Source organism: Agelaius tricolor, unplaced genomic scaffold, assembly GCF_023055355.1.
Source record: "Agelaius tricolor isolate 1412-34295 unplaced genomic scaffold, bAgeTri1.0.p SCAF_2, whole genome shotgun sequence".
NCBI classification, from domain to species: Eukaryota; Metazoa; Chordata; class Aves; order Passeriformes; family Icteridae; genus Agelaius; species Agelaius tricolor.
The window spans coordinates 48038148-48058145 of NW_027269262.1; the positions used below are offsets into that span (position 1 = coordinate 48038148).

A 19998-nucleotide genomic window follows, 5' to 3' on the forward strand; every position below is an offset into this window, starting at 1 on the left:
CCAAAATCAAGACAATAGAGCTTACATTCCTTATCAATCATCAAAATAAATATGCTATTTCTGTAAAAAGAGAGAAGCATCTTAAAAGGCCAATGCAGCTTAGATCTTCTGTTCTGTCAATAGTCAACTACCAACACATTGAATTATTCTGAACTAGCAGAAACATAACAGGAACCTGATGGTAAAGGGATGACTAAAAGACATCCTGATTTAATTTCTTTTCCTTCCAACACCACAGTGACAGTGACTGAATTTGCCTGTTTGGCACCACAGATGTTGGAGTATCTCATTTCTTCAAAAGTGCATGCGGAATGCCAATGGCCACTGGGAAAAGACCATAAGCAATAGCTGGAATTTGATTTGCTCTTTCCACTGAGTTCTTCCAATGCCTTCTTATTTCATCTAATACACCTTCATTGGTGGATCACAGTATGGATCATGGTATGTGTCCTCCTGCCCCACAACCCAAAACATAAGAGGGAGGTAGGTTCTAAAAGGCCTGTGGCTAAGTACTACAGCTCCTGAATGGAGCACGAAGGCAGTAGCTGTATTAGATGCTGGCCTGCAAAACAGAGACAAGAGGCTGCTGTAGAAAGATTGTGGCCTCACTCTTGATGGACTGGCCTGAGGATTGCTGCTACAGAACCCTCTAATACCAGTCTTATTGTACAAGTGGAATTCTGAAACAAATATCTTGCACTTCTAAGTTTTATTACAGAAAAATAATCAGCTGAGAAATAAAATACACTTTAAGAGAAGAGTTTAGACAATTTTTTTCTATGTAATTCTTAGGGCTCCATCAGAAATACAGATTCAACCAACTACTTCAGTTATTTTTTGAAAGTGTACCTGTAGCCTTCATTTTGTGCCCAAATAAACCACGAATCTTCATCTAGTAAAAGTTAAATGTTGCTTGGCTATATCTGACTGTATATGGTAACAACCGTTCATATCCAAATTACCTGTATTACTTCCATACTCACAAAGAAGAATCACATCCTATTTACTGAAAACTTCATTCTATGCTAATTCTTAATTTGGAGACATATACTAATCTCACCTGAAACCATCATAAGACAAAACTCCTACTAGCTCCTGATCATTTTGCAAGTTCCTCTTACCTTAACAGAGGTATCTTTCCAATCTAAATGGGTAATTTGAACTTGCTGATTTAAACTCTCAGAATATTCTTTCCCTTCTTCCAGATAGAGTTCATCTTAACTTCTGGAGTATTAAATGTCACAAAGACAAAAATTAACTCTGTGGGAGCTGCTTTTCCTGATGCTTTCTTTTTTAAATTCCGATACTACTGCTATTTAGAGTTATCATTTAGAGTGAAAAATATTTAAGAAAATTACAGCGGTTTATATTTTTGTCCACTTAGAAACTAGATTTTTTATGCATGTGTTCTGTGGTTGAGTTTCTTCCATGTCTCCAGGCCACTACCTTTAAAGGATTTTCTCTTTAAGTCTCTTTCACCCTCATGAGACCAGGTCTGCCCTTAAAAGAGGAATTAACATCGCAGTGCTCAGCACAGATATCATATCCTGATATCCTGTACAGGTCAGAAAATGGGACCTCGATAGCTGAGGAAACAATTTATACATATAGCACATACCATTACTTTCTGCTTAACCAGCACTGCTGCAAACATGTTGTTGCACTGATTTAAAAGCTTCACTGAGGCTCTGAAACAAAGCTAGGAAAAGGCAAAGGGAAAACTAACCAGTGAAATTGTAAAGATGTTTTGTCCAAAGACAGGGGATCACAGAACAGTCTAGATTTGGTGGTACCTCAAAAGTTCACCTTGCCCAACTGTTCAAGCAAAAGGGAGCCTTGATGAGAGTGCCCAGCACCCTGCTGAGTCTTGAAAACCACCACTAATGGGGACTCCACCTCATCCCTGAGGACATTGCTCCAATGACTATTGTCACAGTGAAAAATTTCTTTTGTACATAAACCTCTCCCAATACAACATGTACATGTTGGCCCTTGTTTTCTCCTCCTGAAAAGACAGCTTTCATCGTTGTAGCTGTCCTTTTAGTACTGGAACATGGTGATGAGGTCCCCCAAGCCTTCTCTGGGGAAGCACCTTCACTTTTCTCTCACAAACCAAGCTCTCCAGCCCTTTGATCACCTTTGCGACTCCCCTTTAGAGCTCTCCTTGAATTGCAGGAACAAGAACTGGACAGCTCTCTACAGATGTGGCCCTACCAGCACTGAGTGGAATGATCACATCTCCAATTCTGCTATTGACCCCACTGCAGATGCAGCCCAGGATCCAATCTGCCTTTGTTGCTGCAGTGGTGCTGTGCTGGCTCATGCCCACCTTGTTGTCCAATGGAGCCCCAGGTCAGCAAGGCTGCTCCCAACCTCACAGATCCCAGCCTGGACCAGGCTCTTTGGTTGTGCCATCTCAGATGTAAGACACCGCCCTTGACTTCCTTAAACTTCATACTGTTCTTGCTCACCCTCTCTTCCAGCCTATCCAGATCTCTCTGTAAAATGTCTCTTCCTTCTAAAAGTTCTCCTCACTACTCAGTTCAGTGTCATCAGAAAATTTACTGAGGGTACTTTTAATGCACCATCCAGGTCATGCAGGAAGACACTGGACAGAATTAGGCCCAGCATCCGCACTGGAAGACCCCATTTGTGACAGGCTGCAAGCCTGAGTAACCACCACAAGTTCTGATATATTTTAAAAATAATACATATTTGATGTCCCACCAAAATTAATTCAACTCTATATTAGCAAATTTTAGGTAGATTATTCCTTGTGCAATTTTGGTGTCACCATTCACTATACAGAAATACTCTCATCACAATTTTCTTCGAACAAAATCTAGAGTAGAAAATTATAATTGCACAGTACTGAAAACAAACACTCCTATCAGTTTTTCTGAAGCTCAGAGTACTTCAACTGAATTTGCTGGTTTTTTTTTTGTAAAGGAAAATTAATGTCATGATTTCATATTTTTCATCACATATACTACTGGGTATACATGTATATAAAAATCTGTGAAGGGACTAAAAATTTTTTTTTTACCCAATTCATTCATTTAATTATGAACTTGAGTGATTAATGAAGCTTTTCACAGAAAGGCTTTCCTGCAAAACTTGGAGTTAAGCACATCTTCAGAAGCAAGCAATAGCTGTATATGAATTCATTAAGGTACAACACCACTACCTACTCAGTATGTCAGGCTAACAAGAAGGAGAATTATTTCAGAGAACTAATAAACTTTATTTATTACAACCCTCAAACTGCTTAGGTCAATGGAACATTTTAGTGATCTCCCTCCTTTCCTCCAGTGATTACACACTGGAAACTATGGCAAACAGGAAGTCTCCCTTTATGCTACTGAGCATTATCAGCTGAGCACTGGACACTGCAGTTTAAGTGCAACTTAAAATGCATATATCTTCATTTTAACAGCTTCATATACATGCACAACACAGTTCAAACAGCCAGTACTGACATTTTTCCATTGAGAGCATCAAATTTCATTAAGCTCCTCTTTGTATACAATTTTCCCCCTAAAAATACAGTAATTCTCTACCACACATTCAATGCAAAGAGAGGGATGAACATTATGAACATGCTACTAAAAAAAGCTAATGTATTGTAAAAATTTACTCATATTGAAGTACAGTAATTTCTAGGTTCATGTACTAACATGCATTATCATGCAGAGAAATTAATTTTCTTTACCCAAAACCAGAACTTTGCAGTCATAAGCCTCTGTCCATGTAAATCAGTTTTCCCTACTTGTCTGTGGGAACATCTGGAACTTAAGAAAACTACAGCTCTAACTCAAAAGGATAACCCTCTCAATGATTTTTTAATGATTTTGGGAATCTAGAGAGGTTCCAGCTGACTGGAAGCTGGTAAACATTGTCCCAATTTAAGAACAGCAAGAAGGATGATGCTGGAAACTCCAGGCCTGTCTATATCACTTCAATGACTATTAGAGAAAAGCTTATTTGGGGGTGGGATTGAAAAACACCTGAAGGACAATGCAGTCATCAGTCACAATCAGTATGGGCTCCTGAGGGGAAAGTCCTGTTCGACAAACTTAATTCCCTCTTATGACAAGGTAACCCACCTAGGTATCAAGGGAAGCCAGCTGATCTAATCTTTTGGGATTTCAGTGAAGCTTTCAGTACTGTCTCACAGTCCTACCAGATGAAATGTCCAGCATTCAGCTGGATAAACACAGCACGGGGCGGGCAAGCAGCTGGCTCATGTGTCAGGCACAAAGAGGCAAAGTGAATGGGGTGACATCAGACTGCCAACCTGCCACTAGCAGGGGTCTGCAGAGCTCTATCCCTCCACAGGGCCTTGTGCTCATCAACATCTTCATCAATTACTTGGATGCAGGACTGGAAGGAATACTAAGTAATTTTTCCAGTGATACTAAATTGGGAAGACCTGTTGACTCCCTCCAAGGCAGGGAGGCCCTGCAGAGACACATCAACAAATTTGAGGGCTGGGCAACCACAAACCATAAACAAAAGAGAAGTGCTGGATTCTGCACCTAGGATGGGCAGCCCTGGATGTACACAGACCAGAATGAGATGCTGAAAAGGAGCACAGTGGGAAGGGACCTGGGGGTCCTGGTCAATGGCAAGTTGAATCTGAGTCAGCAGTGCCCTGGCAGCCAGGAAGGCCAAGCGTGTCCTGGGGGCATCAGGCACAGCATCACCAACCAGGCAAGGGAGGGGAATGTCCTGCTCTGCTCTGCACTGGGGCAGCCTCACCTCGAGTGCTGGGGGCAGTTCTGGGTGCCACAAAATGAGAAAGATACAGAGCTATTAGAGAGTGTCCAAAGGAGGGCCACTGAGATGGTTCAGGACTTTACAAGGAGTGGCTGAGATCACTCAGCTTGCTCAGCCTGGAGAAGAGGAGACAGGGGAGACCTCACTGTAGCCTATAACATCCTCATGAGAGGAAGTACAGGGGCAGACACTGATTTCTCTCTGGTGATCAGGGACAGGACCCAAGAGAATGGCATGAAGCAAGGGAAGGTTAAGTTAGGTATTAGGAAAATAATACCAGAGGGTGGTTAGGCACTGGAACAGGCTCCTCAGGGAACTGGTCACACCTCCAACCCTGACAGAGTTCAAGAAGCATTCTGACAACACCCTAAGGCACATGGTGTGATCCTTGGGGTTCGTAAAATGTGCAAGGTCAGGATGATCCTTGTGGGTCCAACTCTGTATTTCTGTGATTCTACAAAAATAATTAAAGAATTTGAAAGCAACTAATTATATTTAAAAAGCAGTTTGCAACATACCAGTGAAGATACAATGTTAAACAGACTCAGGCCTGCCTTTTGACTTTAAGTCTTGCTGTGGAGGTTTTTGTTGGCCTCCACTCCATTCATGTTTGACACACATCCTTGTAGCTTGAGGTCTGCTTTTTGAATACTTAATGGTCCTACCAGTGAAATTTCCCTACCCTTTAAAAGGAGTACAAAAAGTAACTTGCCTCCATGCCATTAAACCCACAAATTGTGGGGGTTGGGGGAAGTACTTCCTTATTTTAGATGCAGGAAACAGAAATACAAAACAGTCTCAGAAAAAGACTGAAGAAATCAGGAAACCCTAACTTTAGGCACATTAGGCCAAACAAACAATTCTAACACCAAAATCATCTTTAATTATCAGCTTACTAATTTTTCTGCCTGTTTTCCAAACTTCACATTTGTGTAATTATCTTCCACACAGACAAAACTTCCTTCTCCACAAAGGGCTTTTTTTTGTTCTTGTACCCTACCCCTGCCACACCATAAATGTAATCTGTTGTGTTCTGCAGCTTAAAATATTCAAAAGCAAAGAAAGATGTATCACAGTATCAAGGATACTGCACTGATGCTTATATTTGTTGATATTTTATTTACCAAGGCAAGAGGATAACATGGCACACCAATTTTCACTTCACCTATCTTTTCAAGAGATATTTGACTAGTACTCAAACAAGAGGAAGAATTTAAATTGAATAATTGACTTTTCACAACTTCAACATCAAAAGGATAAAGTTATTTTTTATAACTGTCAATAATTAAGTAATTTATGGTAGGCAAATACCCATTGCACAAGTTTAAGAATTAACTGGAAACTATAAATTGACAATACTGGCATTACTGACAAAATCATTTTTGTTGACTGTCCCCTTAGTTGCTTCTCCTTTTCATGTCAGAACACGATTATTGATTTCATTTCTACTGCAGAAGTGAAACAGAAATTATGTGAAGGCTGAAGAACATAAAATCATGACAACAGACACCACCTTTCTGGATTTAAAAATTAGGTGATTCTTGTATTTTACAGAGATGAGGACATGGTTATCTTGCCCAACTTCATCAGGTGCTCTTATGGTTGTGCTTCCACCTTCTTCTGGATATGGAAAGGAAGCTTAACAAATAAACCAGCTCATTTCTGTAAGCTGCACTTCATTATACCTGAAAAACATTTTTTTATCATGATGAAATTCAAGGGAAGCAAGATACACAGAGAATTATCTAATCTTAAGCATAAGCTTTAGCTCTAAGTTGCAAGTTATTTGTTAAAGATTGTGTATTTTTCCATTGTCATGAAAGAGGTTGATTCCAACTCCTCTGAAAAAAAAAAAAAACTTATTTTGTAAAAACATCATATTATTTTTAAAGTAATTCTTCAAAAACTTATGACTCTATTTCTTTTTTTTCCGCTTTTGCTAACCCATCAGTTCAGAAGACTTGCTCTTAAATTACATGTAAGGGCGTATAAGTGGAATTATCATTCAGAAGAAAGCTTAGAATTTCAACTTGAAAGAAAAATTACATTTTTGCCAAACACTGCTATTTACTCCCACAAAATATGAGAAATGAAGCACCACTGTAAGGTAAGTTTTTTGATGTTGAAATATACAAGAGAGAAAGCAAAAGATGTCCTGCATTGGTAGACTTAGTCAACCTCCCACAAGATAGCCAGATTTGAATGAAAACCTTCAGCTGCCTATTCTGGTTGAATATTACACTGAAAAAATTAAGCTTCTACTTACAGGGCATCAGAAACTTTGAAAGAAACTTCCCAACCTGCAAGTAAATTGTTTTATGATGAACCTTTTCTTTTATTCCTGACCATATCTATGAGTTTGTCAAATTGCAATGAAATAGGGTATATAAAAAGAAAAAAAAAAAAACTTTTTCTCTCCTCTAAAACTCATGGTTCTCAGACCCTTCTTTCCCATGAACTTGCAAAGATCTATGACAGAAACTATTCTTTATACGAAGGTGAAGTTAATCTGACTCTGTCCTTTGACAGGAGCTCAAAGAGGAGACAACCAAAGAAAAGAACAATGCAGCCATCCCAACTATTCCCTGACACCAAACAAAAATCAACTGTACAGAAGGCAGAAAGGTACAGAGGAGCTGCCTACAGTCGCTGCAGTCCCAGACCCAAAGCAGCTCCTGCAGCACCAGCACCCAACACCCCAATTTTGCCTCTATATGGCATCTGCTTAAATCCCAAGTTCAAACTACTAATGATAATAGTGTTATGTACACATTGCATTCAGAAGGACAAAAGCTTTCTTATCAAAGCCGGAAGGCATTTGAGGACAGAAAAAAAAACAAAAGGAAAACACTTCAAAGATTCCCCTGCCCTTACACTCATCAAGAACAAGAGAGACTTTTAGTCCTTTCTTTACTCCAATCCAATCTGCCATGCAGAATCAATTAACAGCTCTGAGCTTGCAAGTTATGTGATACAAGACCTTCTTTGTGCTACGACTTTTTTCTTTAGGCAAACAACCCAGAATTCTCCTAAATATGGTTTTCCTACCAAGAGTCTTCATAGTTTGACTCAGAAGCACATTGTGACTAGCTCTGATGATTTCTCTGACCACCTGATTTTGCAAGTCAAAACTATCTCCAAACACTTTAAGGTCACGCTACTTCCAAAATCCATATACACAAAACAGTTTGTGGAGTATGAGAAAGGCTAAAAATAGCCATGGGCATTTTAGTAAAAGACAGCAGACAAAAGCTCACCCAGGAAACCTACTGATTTCTCTGCTACAGAGAAAGCCTAGCTCATTAATGATATGTCTAATTATAAATTCAGTGTATTGGACAAAAAAAGAAAAAAAAAAACAAAAAAAAAACAAAACAACCAACCAACAAACCTACTGCTTAAACAAAAAGCAACCCATTAAAATACACAATCACATCAATAGTTCAGCTTTCACTCACAGGTCTTCATGGGCAATTTTTTTATTTATGTCACCATCTTTGCTACACAAATGTTGGCAACAATGGTCCCTCTTTCAAAAGCCACGGTGACTGTTGCCAGTACTAGCAGAGCAAAAACTTCAATTCCTAGTGAGTCTACCACTTGGCTGGCACCACTTTTGGCCTTGAATTTCCACAAAAGAGGATATATAGCATGTAACAGCAGATTTGAACGATCCCAAGACCACCAAAAATTGTATCATTGTTATGCTGGCAATTGTTTGTTTAATTGCCAATGAACTTAATAGTAAGTTGAAGGAGGAGGACAGCTACCCACAGATGATGTATTAGAGCAACAAACAAACCATCAGTGAAGTGGCAGAACCACCTTTCCTCTTTGAAAGGGGAGAATAAATTCTCTCAGCTCAATACCAACAAGATTCTTCACATGCCTACAATCAAAGCTACTTTCTAAGATATTAGTATAAAAACACATTTGTATAATCAGATTTAATAACAAAGAAGAGAATTCTATGATTCCACCTCTAACACTGACAGCAGTGCAGAGTATCAGGACAAAGTTGTGAGGCATGAGTATTATCTCTATTTTCAACCACAGCTTCATGTCCTGCCCAGTATTATTTGTACAACCCAGGATCTGCAAAAAGCACAAGCCAACGATAACCAGTGCACTCTCACTCCTGTCCCACCTTCACCTCACTCCTCCTGGAATCTTCCCCATCCACTCCTACTTGGTTAGATCCTGGCTGGAGAGGTTTCCTCCCCTCTTAACTACTTGACAGAGTCGCTTTAACACTTGTAGCCAAATGAGCTCCCAGATCTCATACTCTAGGAAGATGGTGCTTGTAGTACAGACACCTTACACTTCAGCTTCTCTGAAGTCAATGTTTGAAGCTGAAGTCTCTCCTCTGAAGACTCTGCCCAAAAACTCCACAAACAGTCTCTCCTCTTCTCCAGGGAGATGTTCCTGTCACATCAGTATCAAAAAGTTTTTCACACTTCCAGGACAATAAGGAAGTCCTACCCAGTGCCCCTCACTGCCTGTCAAGAGGAAAATTATCTGTGTACACATACAGAAAACACAAGGCTACGTAATCATGAAAAACTGAAGTGGCACTAGTGGAGTGCAAACTGGAGATCACAACAAGGCTATCACTCTCTTTTTAGCTCCAATAGAAAAATCCTGCATCTGTTTCAACCACACTCACAAATTAAATATGAGCTTATAAATTCACAGCAAATGACCCCTCAGATACAAATTTTTATGCTTAAAATATCCAAATCTACAAATGCCTCCACGCAAAAAGTTCTTCTAGTCTTCTGTGGCAGATACCTTTAAAAAAATTATTTGGGCTAGAAACAGATTTACTGAACAAGAATGCCAGAACTCTGCAAATAAATGCCAAGTGAGTACTGATGACTTTTCTATTTAGTTTTGGTGAATTTTATTTTCTGCTCTGTGAAGCTTCAACAGAGAAAGTATTCTGAGAAGTGGAAAATTGCAGGTTGCCCAGAGAAGTTGTAGAGTTGTCAAAAGCCTTCCTGGGCAACTCGGTCTAGACCACTCTATCAGAGCAGGGGGATGAGGGACCCCCAGAGGTTCCTTCCAGCCTCAACCATTCTGTGAAAAAAACATCATTTGTACTCAACAACATACTACTTTCCCAGAATATAAGGTAATAAAAATTGAGAAGGCAGACTTCCAAATCACCATCCGAAGTAACTGATTTAGACAAAAGAAACAAATGATCAAACAGCAGCCAGTTGGAGATGAATGCCTGAAACCACTGTTCCTTTACACTTTCCCACTGGAAATAACCATTATGGCTATAATACAAGTTTTACTAACCATCTGCTGAAAAATGTACCATCTCCAACCACAAAACACGAAAAAATTTCCTAGCTGAAATTTCCAGATGTCAAGACAATCTTCTGGCTTCCTCTTCTTCAAAAAGCACATTCCAGATGACATACTTAGTTTTGTGTAGTCAGGGGTTTTTTTGGCCATTATTTATTTGCTAAAAATTAAGCTCAGCCTCCACAGAAACAGTATTTTCATAGCAGTCACTGACTACACAGGAAAACAGCCATCTTCTATGTAGATATCTCACATCAAGTTTTTTTCTGCATATACTCATACCTTAGCATTTAATACATCTGAATATAGTGCAGAACTAAGTACTACGCTGCTTTCTACTATGTTAGAGAAAAAATATAAGAACATAATTAGTCAATATTTACATAACTATTAGAATTTGAGGATTTTTTTTTAATTAATATTATGACTCATGAAGATCTGTAAGAAAAAACAAGGACATGTTCCACTTGTGTTTCCAGTTCAATTATAAGCTCCACAGCCCAGACACACTCAAGCTAGAAACACTCTTAGGTAGTTCCAATCTAGAGTCCAAAATAAAGCCTTAGTGCGTGCAGTGTTTCCTACAGAGGTTTCCAAGCATGGTCTTTGCATCATCTTAGACCATGCAACTGACAAAAACAAGCAAACCTTCATGTATTTCTGAGCTCTGTGAAGAAACAGAAAAATGTATGCATATAAGAAACATAAGAGAAGCTAAAATAGAGAAATCAGCAGTTGGATTTCAAATAGGACCCACTAATAAAGAGATCTTACATACTGTCCCCATGACAGTTTTTATTGTATAAATATTGACAGGGAGTGGCAACCTTTCAGCTAACGAAAGCCAATCCTTTACAAGATTTTGAGTATCAGAATAGACTTTGACCCCTGCTCCCATCAAAAGCTGGTGCTGATCCTGCGCCGGTTCTCCCGTAGCAACATGGGCAGCCAACGCAGGCAAGCAGCTCCTGCTCGTCTAGACAGCCTCCAGACAGCTGTAACTGAAGATGCACCACACACCTTACACCCTGACACCCTGCTGAAGCTGAGCACACCACAGAGGCATCTCTACCCTGCTGTCTGGAGACTTCAGCACAGGTAATCCCATCATCTCAGCACAGCAAAACAACGAGGACGAGAGAAGCTCCAAACCACTTTTCTTCTTCTCAAAGATCCTGTTTCAGCACTTGTTCAACTTGTTCACAGAATCATTTAGGCTGGAAGAGACCTGTAAGGTCATTGAGTCCAATCATTTCCCCAGCACTGCCAAGAACAATCCCTAAACCGTGTCCCCATGTGCCACATCTACACGTCCCCTCCAGGGCTGGGGACTCCATCACTGCCCTGGGGAGCCTGTTCCAATGCCAGTGTTGCTGTGTCACAGTTTTCCTGCTGCACGTGGCTCCCTGCTCCTCCTGTTTGCTGTCCACGCTGTGTGCCTTGGTATTAATTGGAGTGTTAATTTCAGCAGCTTGCTAAGGAAGCTAAAAGATGGTGTTATTTGCATTTGCTTTAACTGAGCTATAACTGGGTGTTGTCTGCATAGTGCCTGCAGTTTCACCAGTATTGTCTCATCATCCTTCTGGCTTTATTGCTGATGGAATGACTGGACAATTAAAGGCAAAGACAGAAAAGTTTTTAACCATTCTCCATTTTTTTTCTCAGAAAAAAAAGTTCAGTTTTTTAGCATTTCTATTTGGAACTGCAATTTCTTGACAACAAAGGAGTTTTGATAAATAAAATCAAGCAAAATCCATCAAAAAAGATTTTAATTACATAGTTTGAGACCTATTAAATTCAAGATAAACATCCTGTATCAAGACAAACATCTCATTGTTCTTTAGTAAGAGACCTTAAAAAGCTTTTTATTTTTATATAGTACTCAAGTATGACCTAGGGAATTCTGGTAACAGCAACTGTGAGGCTACCAACATCATCTGCTCACAAGGCACTTCAGCATTTATTAAGTTCTCAATGAGTGGCTCCTGAAACTATCACTGTCCTCAAAGATTTACAGACCAACAGGTTGATTTTCAATTTGTCCAGCAAACAAATTCCAGGTGCTTCCCTCTTCCTTCCCTCAAGCAACAAAAAAAATCACTCTGTAGTTGCCAGGGAAAAGGACATTGTTTACAAATATTTTTACTTTGTAAGAGCATTTATAGCTTAGTTGGGTGTTTTAATCCTCTTGTTGAAATGTGTCAACATCAACTTTCTATTATCATTCCTCATTAAAACTTTTTATAGGAAAAATAAACAATTACATTCCTACACAGCCTCTAGTTTTATAAACAGAAGAATTGGCTAAGTTAACTATTAATACCTCTATAAAATCTACCCTACGCCATGAAACAAATGGTAACATTTTGACAGTTCCACATCTCTACTGTTAAATTTCTAAAGGCTAACATATTACTAAAAAACTCTTAGGAGATGCAACCTGAAATAAGAAACCATCAAATTACTGTATTCTCAAAGCTGACTTAGAATTGCATTTTACCTTTGACTAACATATCAAGATATATTTTATCATTAACTTAACATGAATCTTTATATTTCATAATCTGTAGTGATGAGTAGATAACATTAACGTAAAATAACATTATTCATAATGTTAATTAACATTAATAATTAACAGTAATAATTAACATTAATTATTTTTGCATATAAAGTTCAGATAAGGTAACCTGAAGACATGGAATTGTATTTCTAGGTCAGCCAGAAGTCTTATTTTGAACCTAACTACCAAATCACAGAATGGTTTGGGTTAGAAAGGACCTTTAAGGATCATCTAGTACCAAACCCCTGCCATGGGCAATGACACCTTCCCCTAGATCAGGCTGCTCAAAGGCCCATCCAATCCAGCCTTGAACACTTCCATGGATGGTGTACTAACAACTTCTCTAGGCAAACTGTTCCAGCACCTCACCATCCTCCCAGTAAAAAATTTCTTTCTCATGTCCAATCTAAATCTGCATCTGTTTCAATTTAAAACCCTAGCCCTGACACTAACAGCCCCTGTCAAAAAGGTCATTTTCTGACAGATGAGCCAGAAATTCAGATAAAACCCCTAAATCCTTCTCCACAGGGCTGCTCTCAAACCATTCAACACCAAGTCTGTAGTGATGCTGGTGATTGTCCCAATGCAACTGCAGACCTTCCACTGTGATCTAAAGAATGGTAGAAAGATGTCCAAGGAGACTGTGTCAGTCACAACACCTTTCCTTACCTTGGACCAGCTTCAGACAACTTAAAGAATCCTGAAGCTGACAATCTGCAACTGTTCATGAAGTTCTGCTTCTTGAAAATATATATATACATATACACACACACACACAAAAGAAGCTTCATTAGCAATCAAGGAAGCTTCTCAGATACCAAATTTTTCTAGCATTTAATCACTCAAACTTTAAGAGCAGAGCCAATGTGGTTTCAGTCAATATAATTTCAACAGCTATTTGGATAGATACCTCTAAAGTAAAAATACTTTCAGTTATTTACTTTTTATTTATTGCTTTTCAAAATTTTATTATCCAAATCCCAAATCACAAAGTCTTCAGAAGTGCTTTCTAACGCATTTTACAGAAGGGAAATGTAACAGAGATATATAGAACTCCAAATATCAAACATGAGGAGATCATCTTGCCTTTTCCTATGCAAGACAGATGAACATGAATTCATCTAGCTGATGAAACAGGCCTAGGAAAAACAGGTGAATCAAGCTCTGTAGCTATGCATTTCTGGTGCAACAAAAATGGAAACCTCTTCAGAGCAGATAAAACAAGTTTGTGATATGCTTTGATTTGCAATGTTTACTGCTGTCAGTTATTTTGAAGACAAACTGCTCAACAAATGAAATATTTGGCAACTTGGAAGATTAAGACCACCAAAAGTGTGAAGTTTCTAAAATCAACTATGGAAGTAACTGACTGAGTACCTGAATAATTACAATATTATATTGTTATATACATATAAAGAGAATATATATAGTAATTCAAGTGCCTGTATAAACCATGAAAACACTCTTTGTGAGCACCTACCTGAACAGAGAGAGAACCAAAATACATTTCCATGAAAACTTACTAGTTATTGCAGAATCAAAAACATATTCCAGGTCAAAATGACCCATATCTCCACACTTATTACACCCCTTAACTCCCACTCTCCAAAAACTGGAAGCCCATAAACCCCAAGAATTTACTAAAACACAGGTTCATTCCAAAAACTGTTGTAGAATGATGCTCACAGAATAGTGCTTTTCAGTGTTCAAGCTCACTTAGCTCAAGTTAATAGTTACTTACACTGCCTTTGGAAGTGTAGGCAGCAGCCCTATGGAAATTACCAGACCTGACCACTGCACACCCCACAGTGTGACCACCTCTCTAACACAGCCTTCACTGTTATTGTATCTTTTGGGGACTGTAGGACTCCTAGTAACAAATATTTTGAGAAAATGCACTACATGATGCTGTGACACATCGTCTATACTTAAATCAGGCTTGAGACTCCTCATGCCTCATCAGAAAAAAACCAAAACAGCTTATCTATGATTCCCCTGCCTAGTACTAAATCAAGTGCATGGAAGCCCCAAAGAAACAAATTTTGTCACAGACAGTTGCAACCTAAACTCATTTTCTTACTCTGTTTTTTATTACAGTTGCATAAGAGAAAACAGGAAAAATAAACACATCTCTCCCCTGCACTTCAGCTTTATGAATTTCCTTCCTGCAGCATGTAAATTGAAGTTACAAGGCCCTCAGTGCGCCTTTTCCGCCTGCTCTGCTCTGTTGTCAGCACTCTTCTCCCACACCTTCCTGAAACGGTAACAAACACATCTTCCTTTGTATCAGGCCCCACCCCCACCTTCTTTTCTTAGAGTTCTCATACTACTTCACATATAAATTTAGACTCTTTCTAGCATACAGAACATAGCTTATGACAGTTACCAAAACCCAAAATGGCTACAAAGCTGATTTAAAGGTTAGTCCATGTCTTGCCTGTTAGTCTAAAAGGGTACAAACTGATGGGGAAGAAATATAAGAGCAGAAGAAAAATGAAACCAAGTTAGAGGATAAAACCATCCTAAGAGAAGCCAAGAGCACTGCTGGAACTTTTCATCATACAGCCAAAAAAAATGTTCCCTGAACCTAAATGAACCCCTAAATGCATTTTAAACCTACACATACAGAATATCAGATGCTGAAGTGTCTGTGTATCTGCTATTCCTGTATTTCCACTCAGACACACACAGTTAGCTACCACCTTTGCTTAGGAAAAGCCAAAGCAGTTATAAGGAATATCAGTGCACAACTTTAATCAAAGATAAAAATATTTTAGATTTTTGAAGTTTTACTAGAAAGAATTTTTGTATGTAGTCGGATCAGAAAAATATGATTTAACTTTCTTGTTAAGTGTACCACGTCTAAAGTCTGTCAAATTTCCCTCTTTTAACTGAGACTTGCAGAGAGGAGAATGGTTAGTTCATTTCAGAAGGTATTCAAATGCAGATCAATCACACCTACACCTAAGCATTTCTTCCTTAAAAGCATATCCATACAGATTTTAATGGATTTGATATATAAGTAGTACTTTGGGCCAAGAATGATGCTTGTAGTGTGAATCATCACATTAAGAACTAGTGTAAAATATTTAAGCCGTTTAGAAAATGTTAGGATACTTAAATTCTTCTATAGAAAAGACCCCAAGAACGAGTGAAGCAAAGTGTATGTCCTGCCAGCAGTTAAGACTGATATATTGACCAAACACAAACAAAGTTAGCTTACCAAGTGATTTCCTCAGAACAGTATTTTCTTTTTTAATTGATAATAGTTTAAAAGAAATTGCCTAAAAAATTGTCACTTCCAAGGACCTTAAAATCTGTAATGCAAACACATGTTCTGAAACTTTCAACAAGCATGACAGGAAGCATCCCAGCAAGTTCATTCCCAAACTGACTACAGCTTAGCTCCTAATCACAATTAAGATAACTGAAATGGGGCAAATCCTTAAACTGATTATAAGATTAAGGAATACAGTTAAAGATACTACCAACTGCATGTCTGATACCTGCCAATTCCTTCCTACCACTGTAGGAAGGTTTCCATAGAACTGCCAGCACTTCAGCACATACTAGCAAACTGAGCCATGGTTAATGTAAACTCTGAACTCTTATCTGACTTTATACTCTTGACACCTATCAATAGAACCTGGCTGTAAAAATGTCTGATTAGTCTCGAGGTACCAAAATTGACACACTATATGCTAAGAACCAGAGGTCTCCTCATTAGCTGTGGCTCTAAGATGACAGATAGGTAAAGCAGATCAAGAGAAGCAAGTTAACTAGAAGATGCAGTGCTGTTTTCCTTTGTGACAGCAGCATCCACAAGGCTCTGCTTTTATCTAGGGATGTAGGTTTGATATGCCAACACTTCAGAAGCTCACAAACCTGTAATAAGTTAAAGAGAGTAAACAATATTGTGAACTTGCCCAGATTCTTGCATTATTCTTGTAATCTATTTGCCTCCTTATGCTCAAGCAAGCTTTCTGCCAAGAACCATGCAGCAGAAAATGAAGAATGACTATTAAGAGCTATCTCCACCCCCACACCTCCCCTCCCTTCCAACCCCAAATGTCAGAGTTCAAACGAGGAACAAATTCAATTTATTTGTTCCTCTATCTGACAACAGAAAGCTAGGGAAAAAAAAATACACTAAAGAACTTCCATCACTTGTTCCAAAGAAAATAAGCCTTCTACTTCAGTGTGAAAGCACAAATTACACTTTGGTACTATTTAAGGACATCTCTAGGCGTATCTAAGGATCCAGACGTATCCCAAGCAAATTGGTTGTATTTGGCATGCAGTTTACTGCGGTACTAAGTGAACTAAATGAGGACTAAAAGAGCATCCAATTCTGTCAATCAGCCACCAAATGACGTTGGTTGGTTTCATATCAGGAAGTGTTATGGCTTGCCTTCCTATGATGCGGTTTTAACACTGACAGCACTGGTGAGCTCCAGCTATTAGGTACGATCAATTAGGGAAACAACAAGCGCGCAGGCCTAGCACAACCACCAGTTTAAAATGCATTTAAACACCTGCCCCCACCTGTAAGAGCTTATTAATCGTGTTGTATGCGACTGTCAGCGCTGCAGTGCTTAACCGCAGCATAGGAGGACCTCAGTCTTTAAAGAAGTTGTTGGAGAGAGAACTGGTATCAAAGCTATTTGACGTCCTGTGCTCACACAGAGGAGCGGCACTCACGAATTCCGCCTTTGCGGAAAGAAAGGCTCCACCGCCCCTGTGACAGCCGGCGGGGCACAGAGCAGCGCTGGGAGCGAGAGATGACAAGTGTGAGGCAGGGCTGGGCAGGCGCCTCCTTGGCAGGAGCCGCTCTCCCGGCACACGGGCACATTCACGCACCCTCAGCCCAACGCTGGGTAAACAAAACACCAGCACGGAGCCGAGCAAGGCGGTGACTCAGCCAGGAGAGCGAGATTCGGTCCCACAGGGTAAGGAATTCGGGGAGACGTGACCGGGGGCCCATCGGCGCTCCGTACTCACCAGCAAACAGTCCACGTTCACTTCGGATTTGGGGTCCTTCAAAGTCACGTCGATTTTCTCAAATCGAGACTCAAAACTTTCTCCCGTCGACATGTTTCCGAAGTTAAAAAGTTTCCCTTATTCCAGAGCAAAGTTAAGGTTAAAAAAATAATAATGATAAAGTAAAAAAAAAATAAAAAAAATAAAAACAGGAACAGGCGAGCACAAAAGAGAAACTGCAGCCTGCACCAGGCTGAGGAAGCGCCTCCTGCGAGATCCCTTCAATCACAGAAGTCTCTGGGGCAAGTCCCCGCCAAGGGGGCAGAGAATCCAAGGGGAGCCCGCAGCAGGCGGGGGACGAGACTGCTTCTCCCCCTCCTCCAGGCACGCACGCAGCTTCCCGGGATGCTCACAGCTCCGCAGCAGCAGGTTTCCTCTCCCTCCCTCCTCTGCTCGGGCCCCACCGCCTCAGCATTCCCATTTTCCCAGCCGGGGAAGCCGTCCTGGGCTCCAGCGTAGCGGTCCCTCCTCCTCGCCCTGCTGCTGCAGCGCCGGCGGGTCGGTGCCAGGTTCCGGAGCGCGGCTTTCTTTCCGGTGAACCAGAAGAAACAACAGAAGAGGGGAAACAAAAAAAAAAAAAAAAAAAAAAACCAGAAAAAAAAAAAAAAAGAAATAAAAAAGAAGAGAAAAAAAGACAAAAGCCTGCAGCCACACTAACAAGGCAAAAATGGACGGAAAAATAAAATTTAGGGGAATCCTCTCGACGGCGTGTCTCAGCGCCGTGGGGTCGGTCGGTCCGTCCGTGGGCACGGGGCGAGGAAGCGAGGAAGGCACCGGGCGAGTTGCCCCCGCGGGCGGCGGACGAGTAACCTCACCGGCGGAACGGCCGCAGCAGCATCTTTCTTCCTCTCTCCTCCTCTCGCTGCCTCCCGCCGCTGCCAACGCCGGTTCAGCCCCTCCCTCTCCGCCTCTCGCTGCCTCACGGACGGGACGGCAGCCCGGACCGCCTCAGGACGGACCCGAGGCTGCGGCGTGAGAGGGGAGGGAAGGAGGCGGCTGAAGGGGAGGGGAGAGCGTGAGGTCCGGCGGCTGCAAGGGAACCTGCGAGAGGCACCAACATGTCCGCCTTCCTGTTTGAACAGTCGGGACGGGAGCGCATGCGCGGGGGAACGGCTCCGGTGCCGGCGGGGACGGGACGGCGGCAGGAGGTGCGCGCGCGCGGCTGGGAAGGAATCACAGTCACCCGAATCGGTGAGGTTGGAAAAGACCTCCGAGACCATCCGAGCCAACGTGTGACCGAACACCACCGCGACAACTAGACCAGGGCACTGAGTGCCACACCCAGTCTTTCCTTAAACACCTCCAGGGACCGTGACTCCACCACCTCCCTGGGCAGTCTATTCCAGTGTCTAATCACCCTTTCTGTGAAGAAACTCTTCCTCATGTCCAATCTAAACCTCCCCTGGCGCAGCTTGAGGCTGTGTTCTCTGGTCCTATTACTTGTTGCCGGGGAGAAGAGGCCGACCTGGCTCCAGCCTCCTTTCAGTGGTTGTAGAGAGCGGTAAGGTCACTCCTGAGCCTCCTTTTCTCCAGGATAAACACCCCCAGCCCCCTCAGCCGCTCCTCATGGGATATGCGCTCCAGACCCTTCACCAGCCTCGTTGCCCAGGTGAAGGAAAAAGCGGGAGCGGGCGGGAGGCAGCGCGTTCGGCTCGGCCCGGCCCCGGTGGGACAGCCTGGGATCCCCCTTCCGGGAGCCGCTGTCTTTGTGTGCCCGCCCCCGCCCGGCGGTTCCGGCGGGAATTGCGCGGAGCCCAGGGGCCGCATCCCGCCGGCAAAAGCGCCCCTTGTCGCGGGCTCCCCGTGCCATGGGGGGGATGTTGCCGCCGTGTTTCTGCCCCGGCTCCCCAGAGGCGCCTCAGCGCTGGTGGCTTTCGCCGCCTCGGCACGGCACGGGGACGGGCACGGGCACTGGCACGGGGGGACAAGTGGCAGTGAGGGTCACCCCAAGAGCTGTTGCAGGCTCCATCCTTGCGGATCTTCAAAAGCCAGGCCCCGGGCAGCCGGCTGTCGGTGGTCGTTAGGTGATCCCTCACTGCAGATATTCCAGAACCACATGGGCACAATCTTTTGCCGTTTTTTGGGATGATCCTGCTTGAGCAGGGAGATTGGACCAGATTACCCACTGTAGTACCTTTCCAGCTTGACCCATTCTGTGATTCTGCGGTTCTGTCCTACCTGATCAGGAGGACTGGAGAAGTTGGCCTCCAGAGATCCAGTTCAGTGGCAGCCACTCTGCCATTGTGTGTGGCCAGGGAAGGAGAGGCCAGCTTCCACAGTGCCAGAAGTTCAAAGCCTTCTGG

The 19998-nt window shown here is 41.8% G+C and overlaps 1 protein-coding gene across 2 annotated transcripts in view; it reads right to left on the reverse strand.

Moving 5' to 3' along the window:
- Nucleotides 1-18500, reverse strand: part of ROCK1 (Rho associated coiled-coil containing protein kinase 1) — an 83989-nt gene extending 65489 nt beyond the window's left edge. For both annotated transcript variants that reach the window (XR_011677065.1, XM_071418102.1), the window contains exon 1: nucleotides 17657-18500. Coding sequence is in view for 1 of the 2 variants with exons in the window: in XM_071418102.1 (XP_071274203.1) it covers nucleotides 17657-17749 (93 nt within the window). In the remaining variant the exon portion in view is untranslated. The remainder of the gene's footprint in view (nucleotides 1-17656) is intronic.
- Between the last annotated feature and the right edge of the window lie 1498 nt (nucleotides 18501-19998).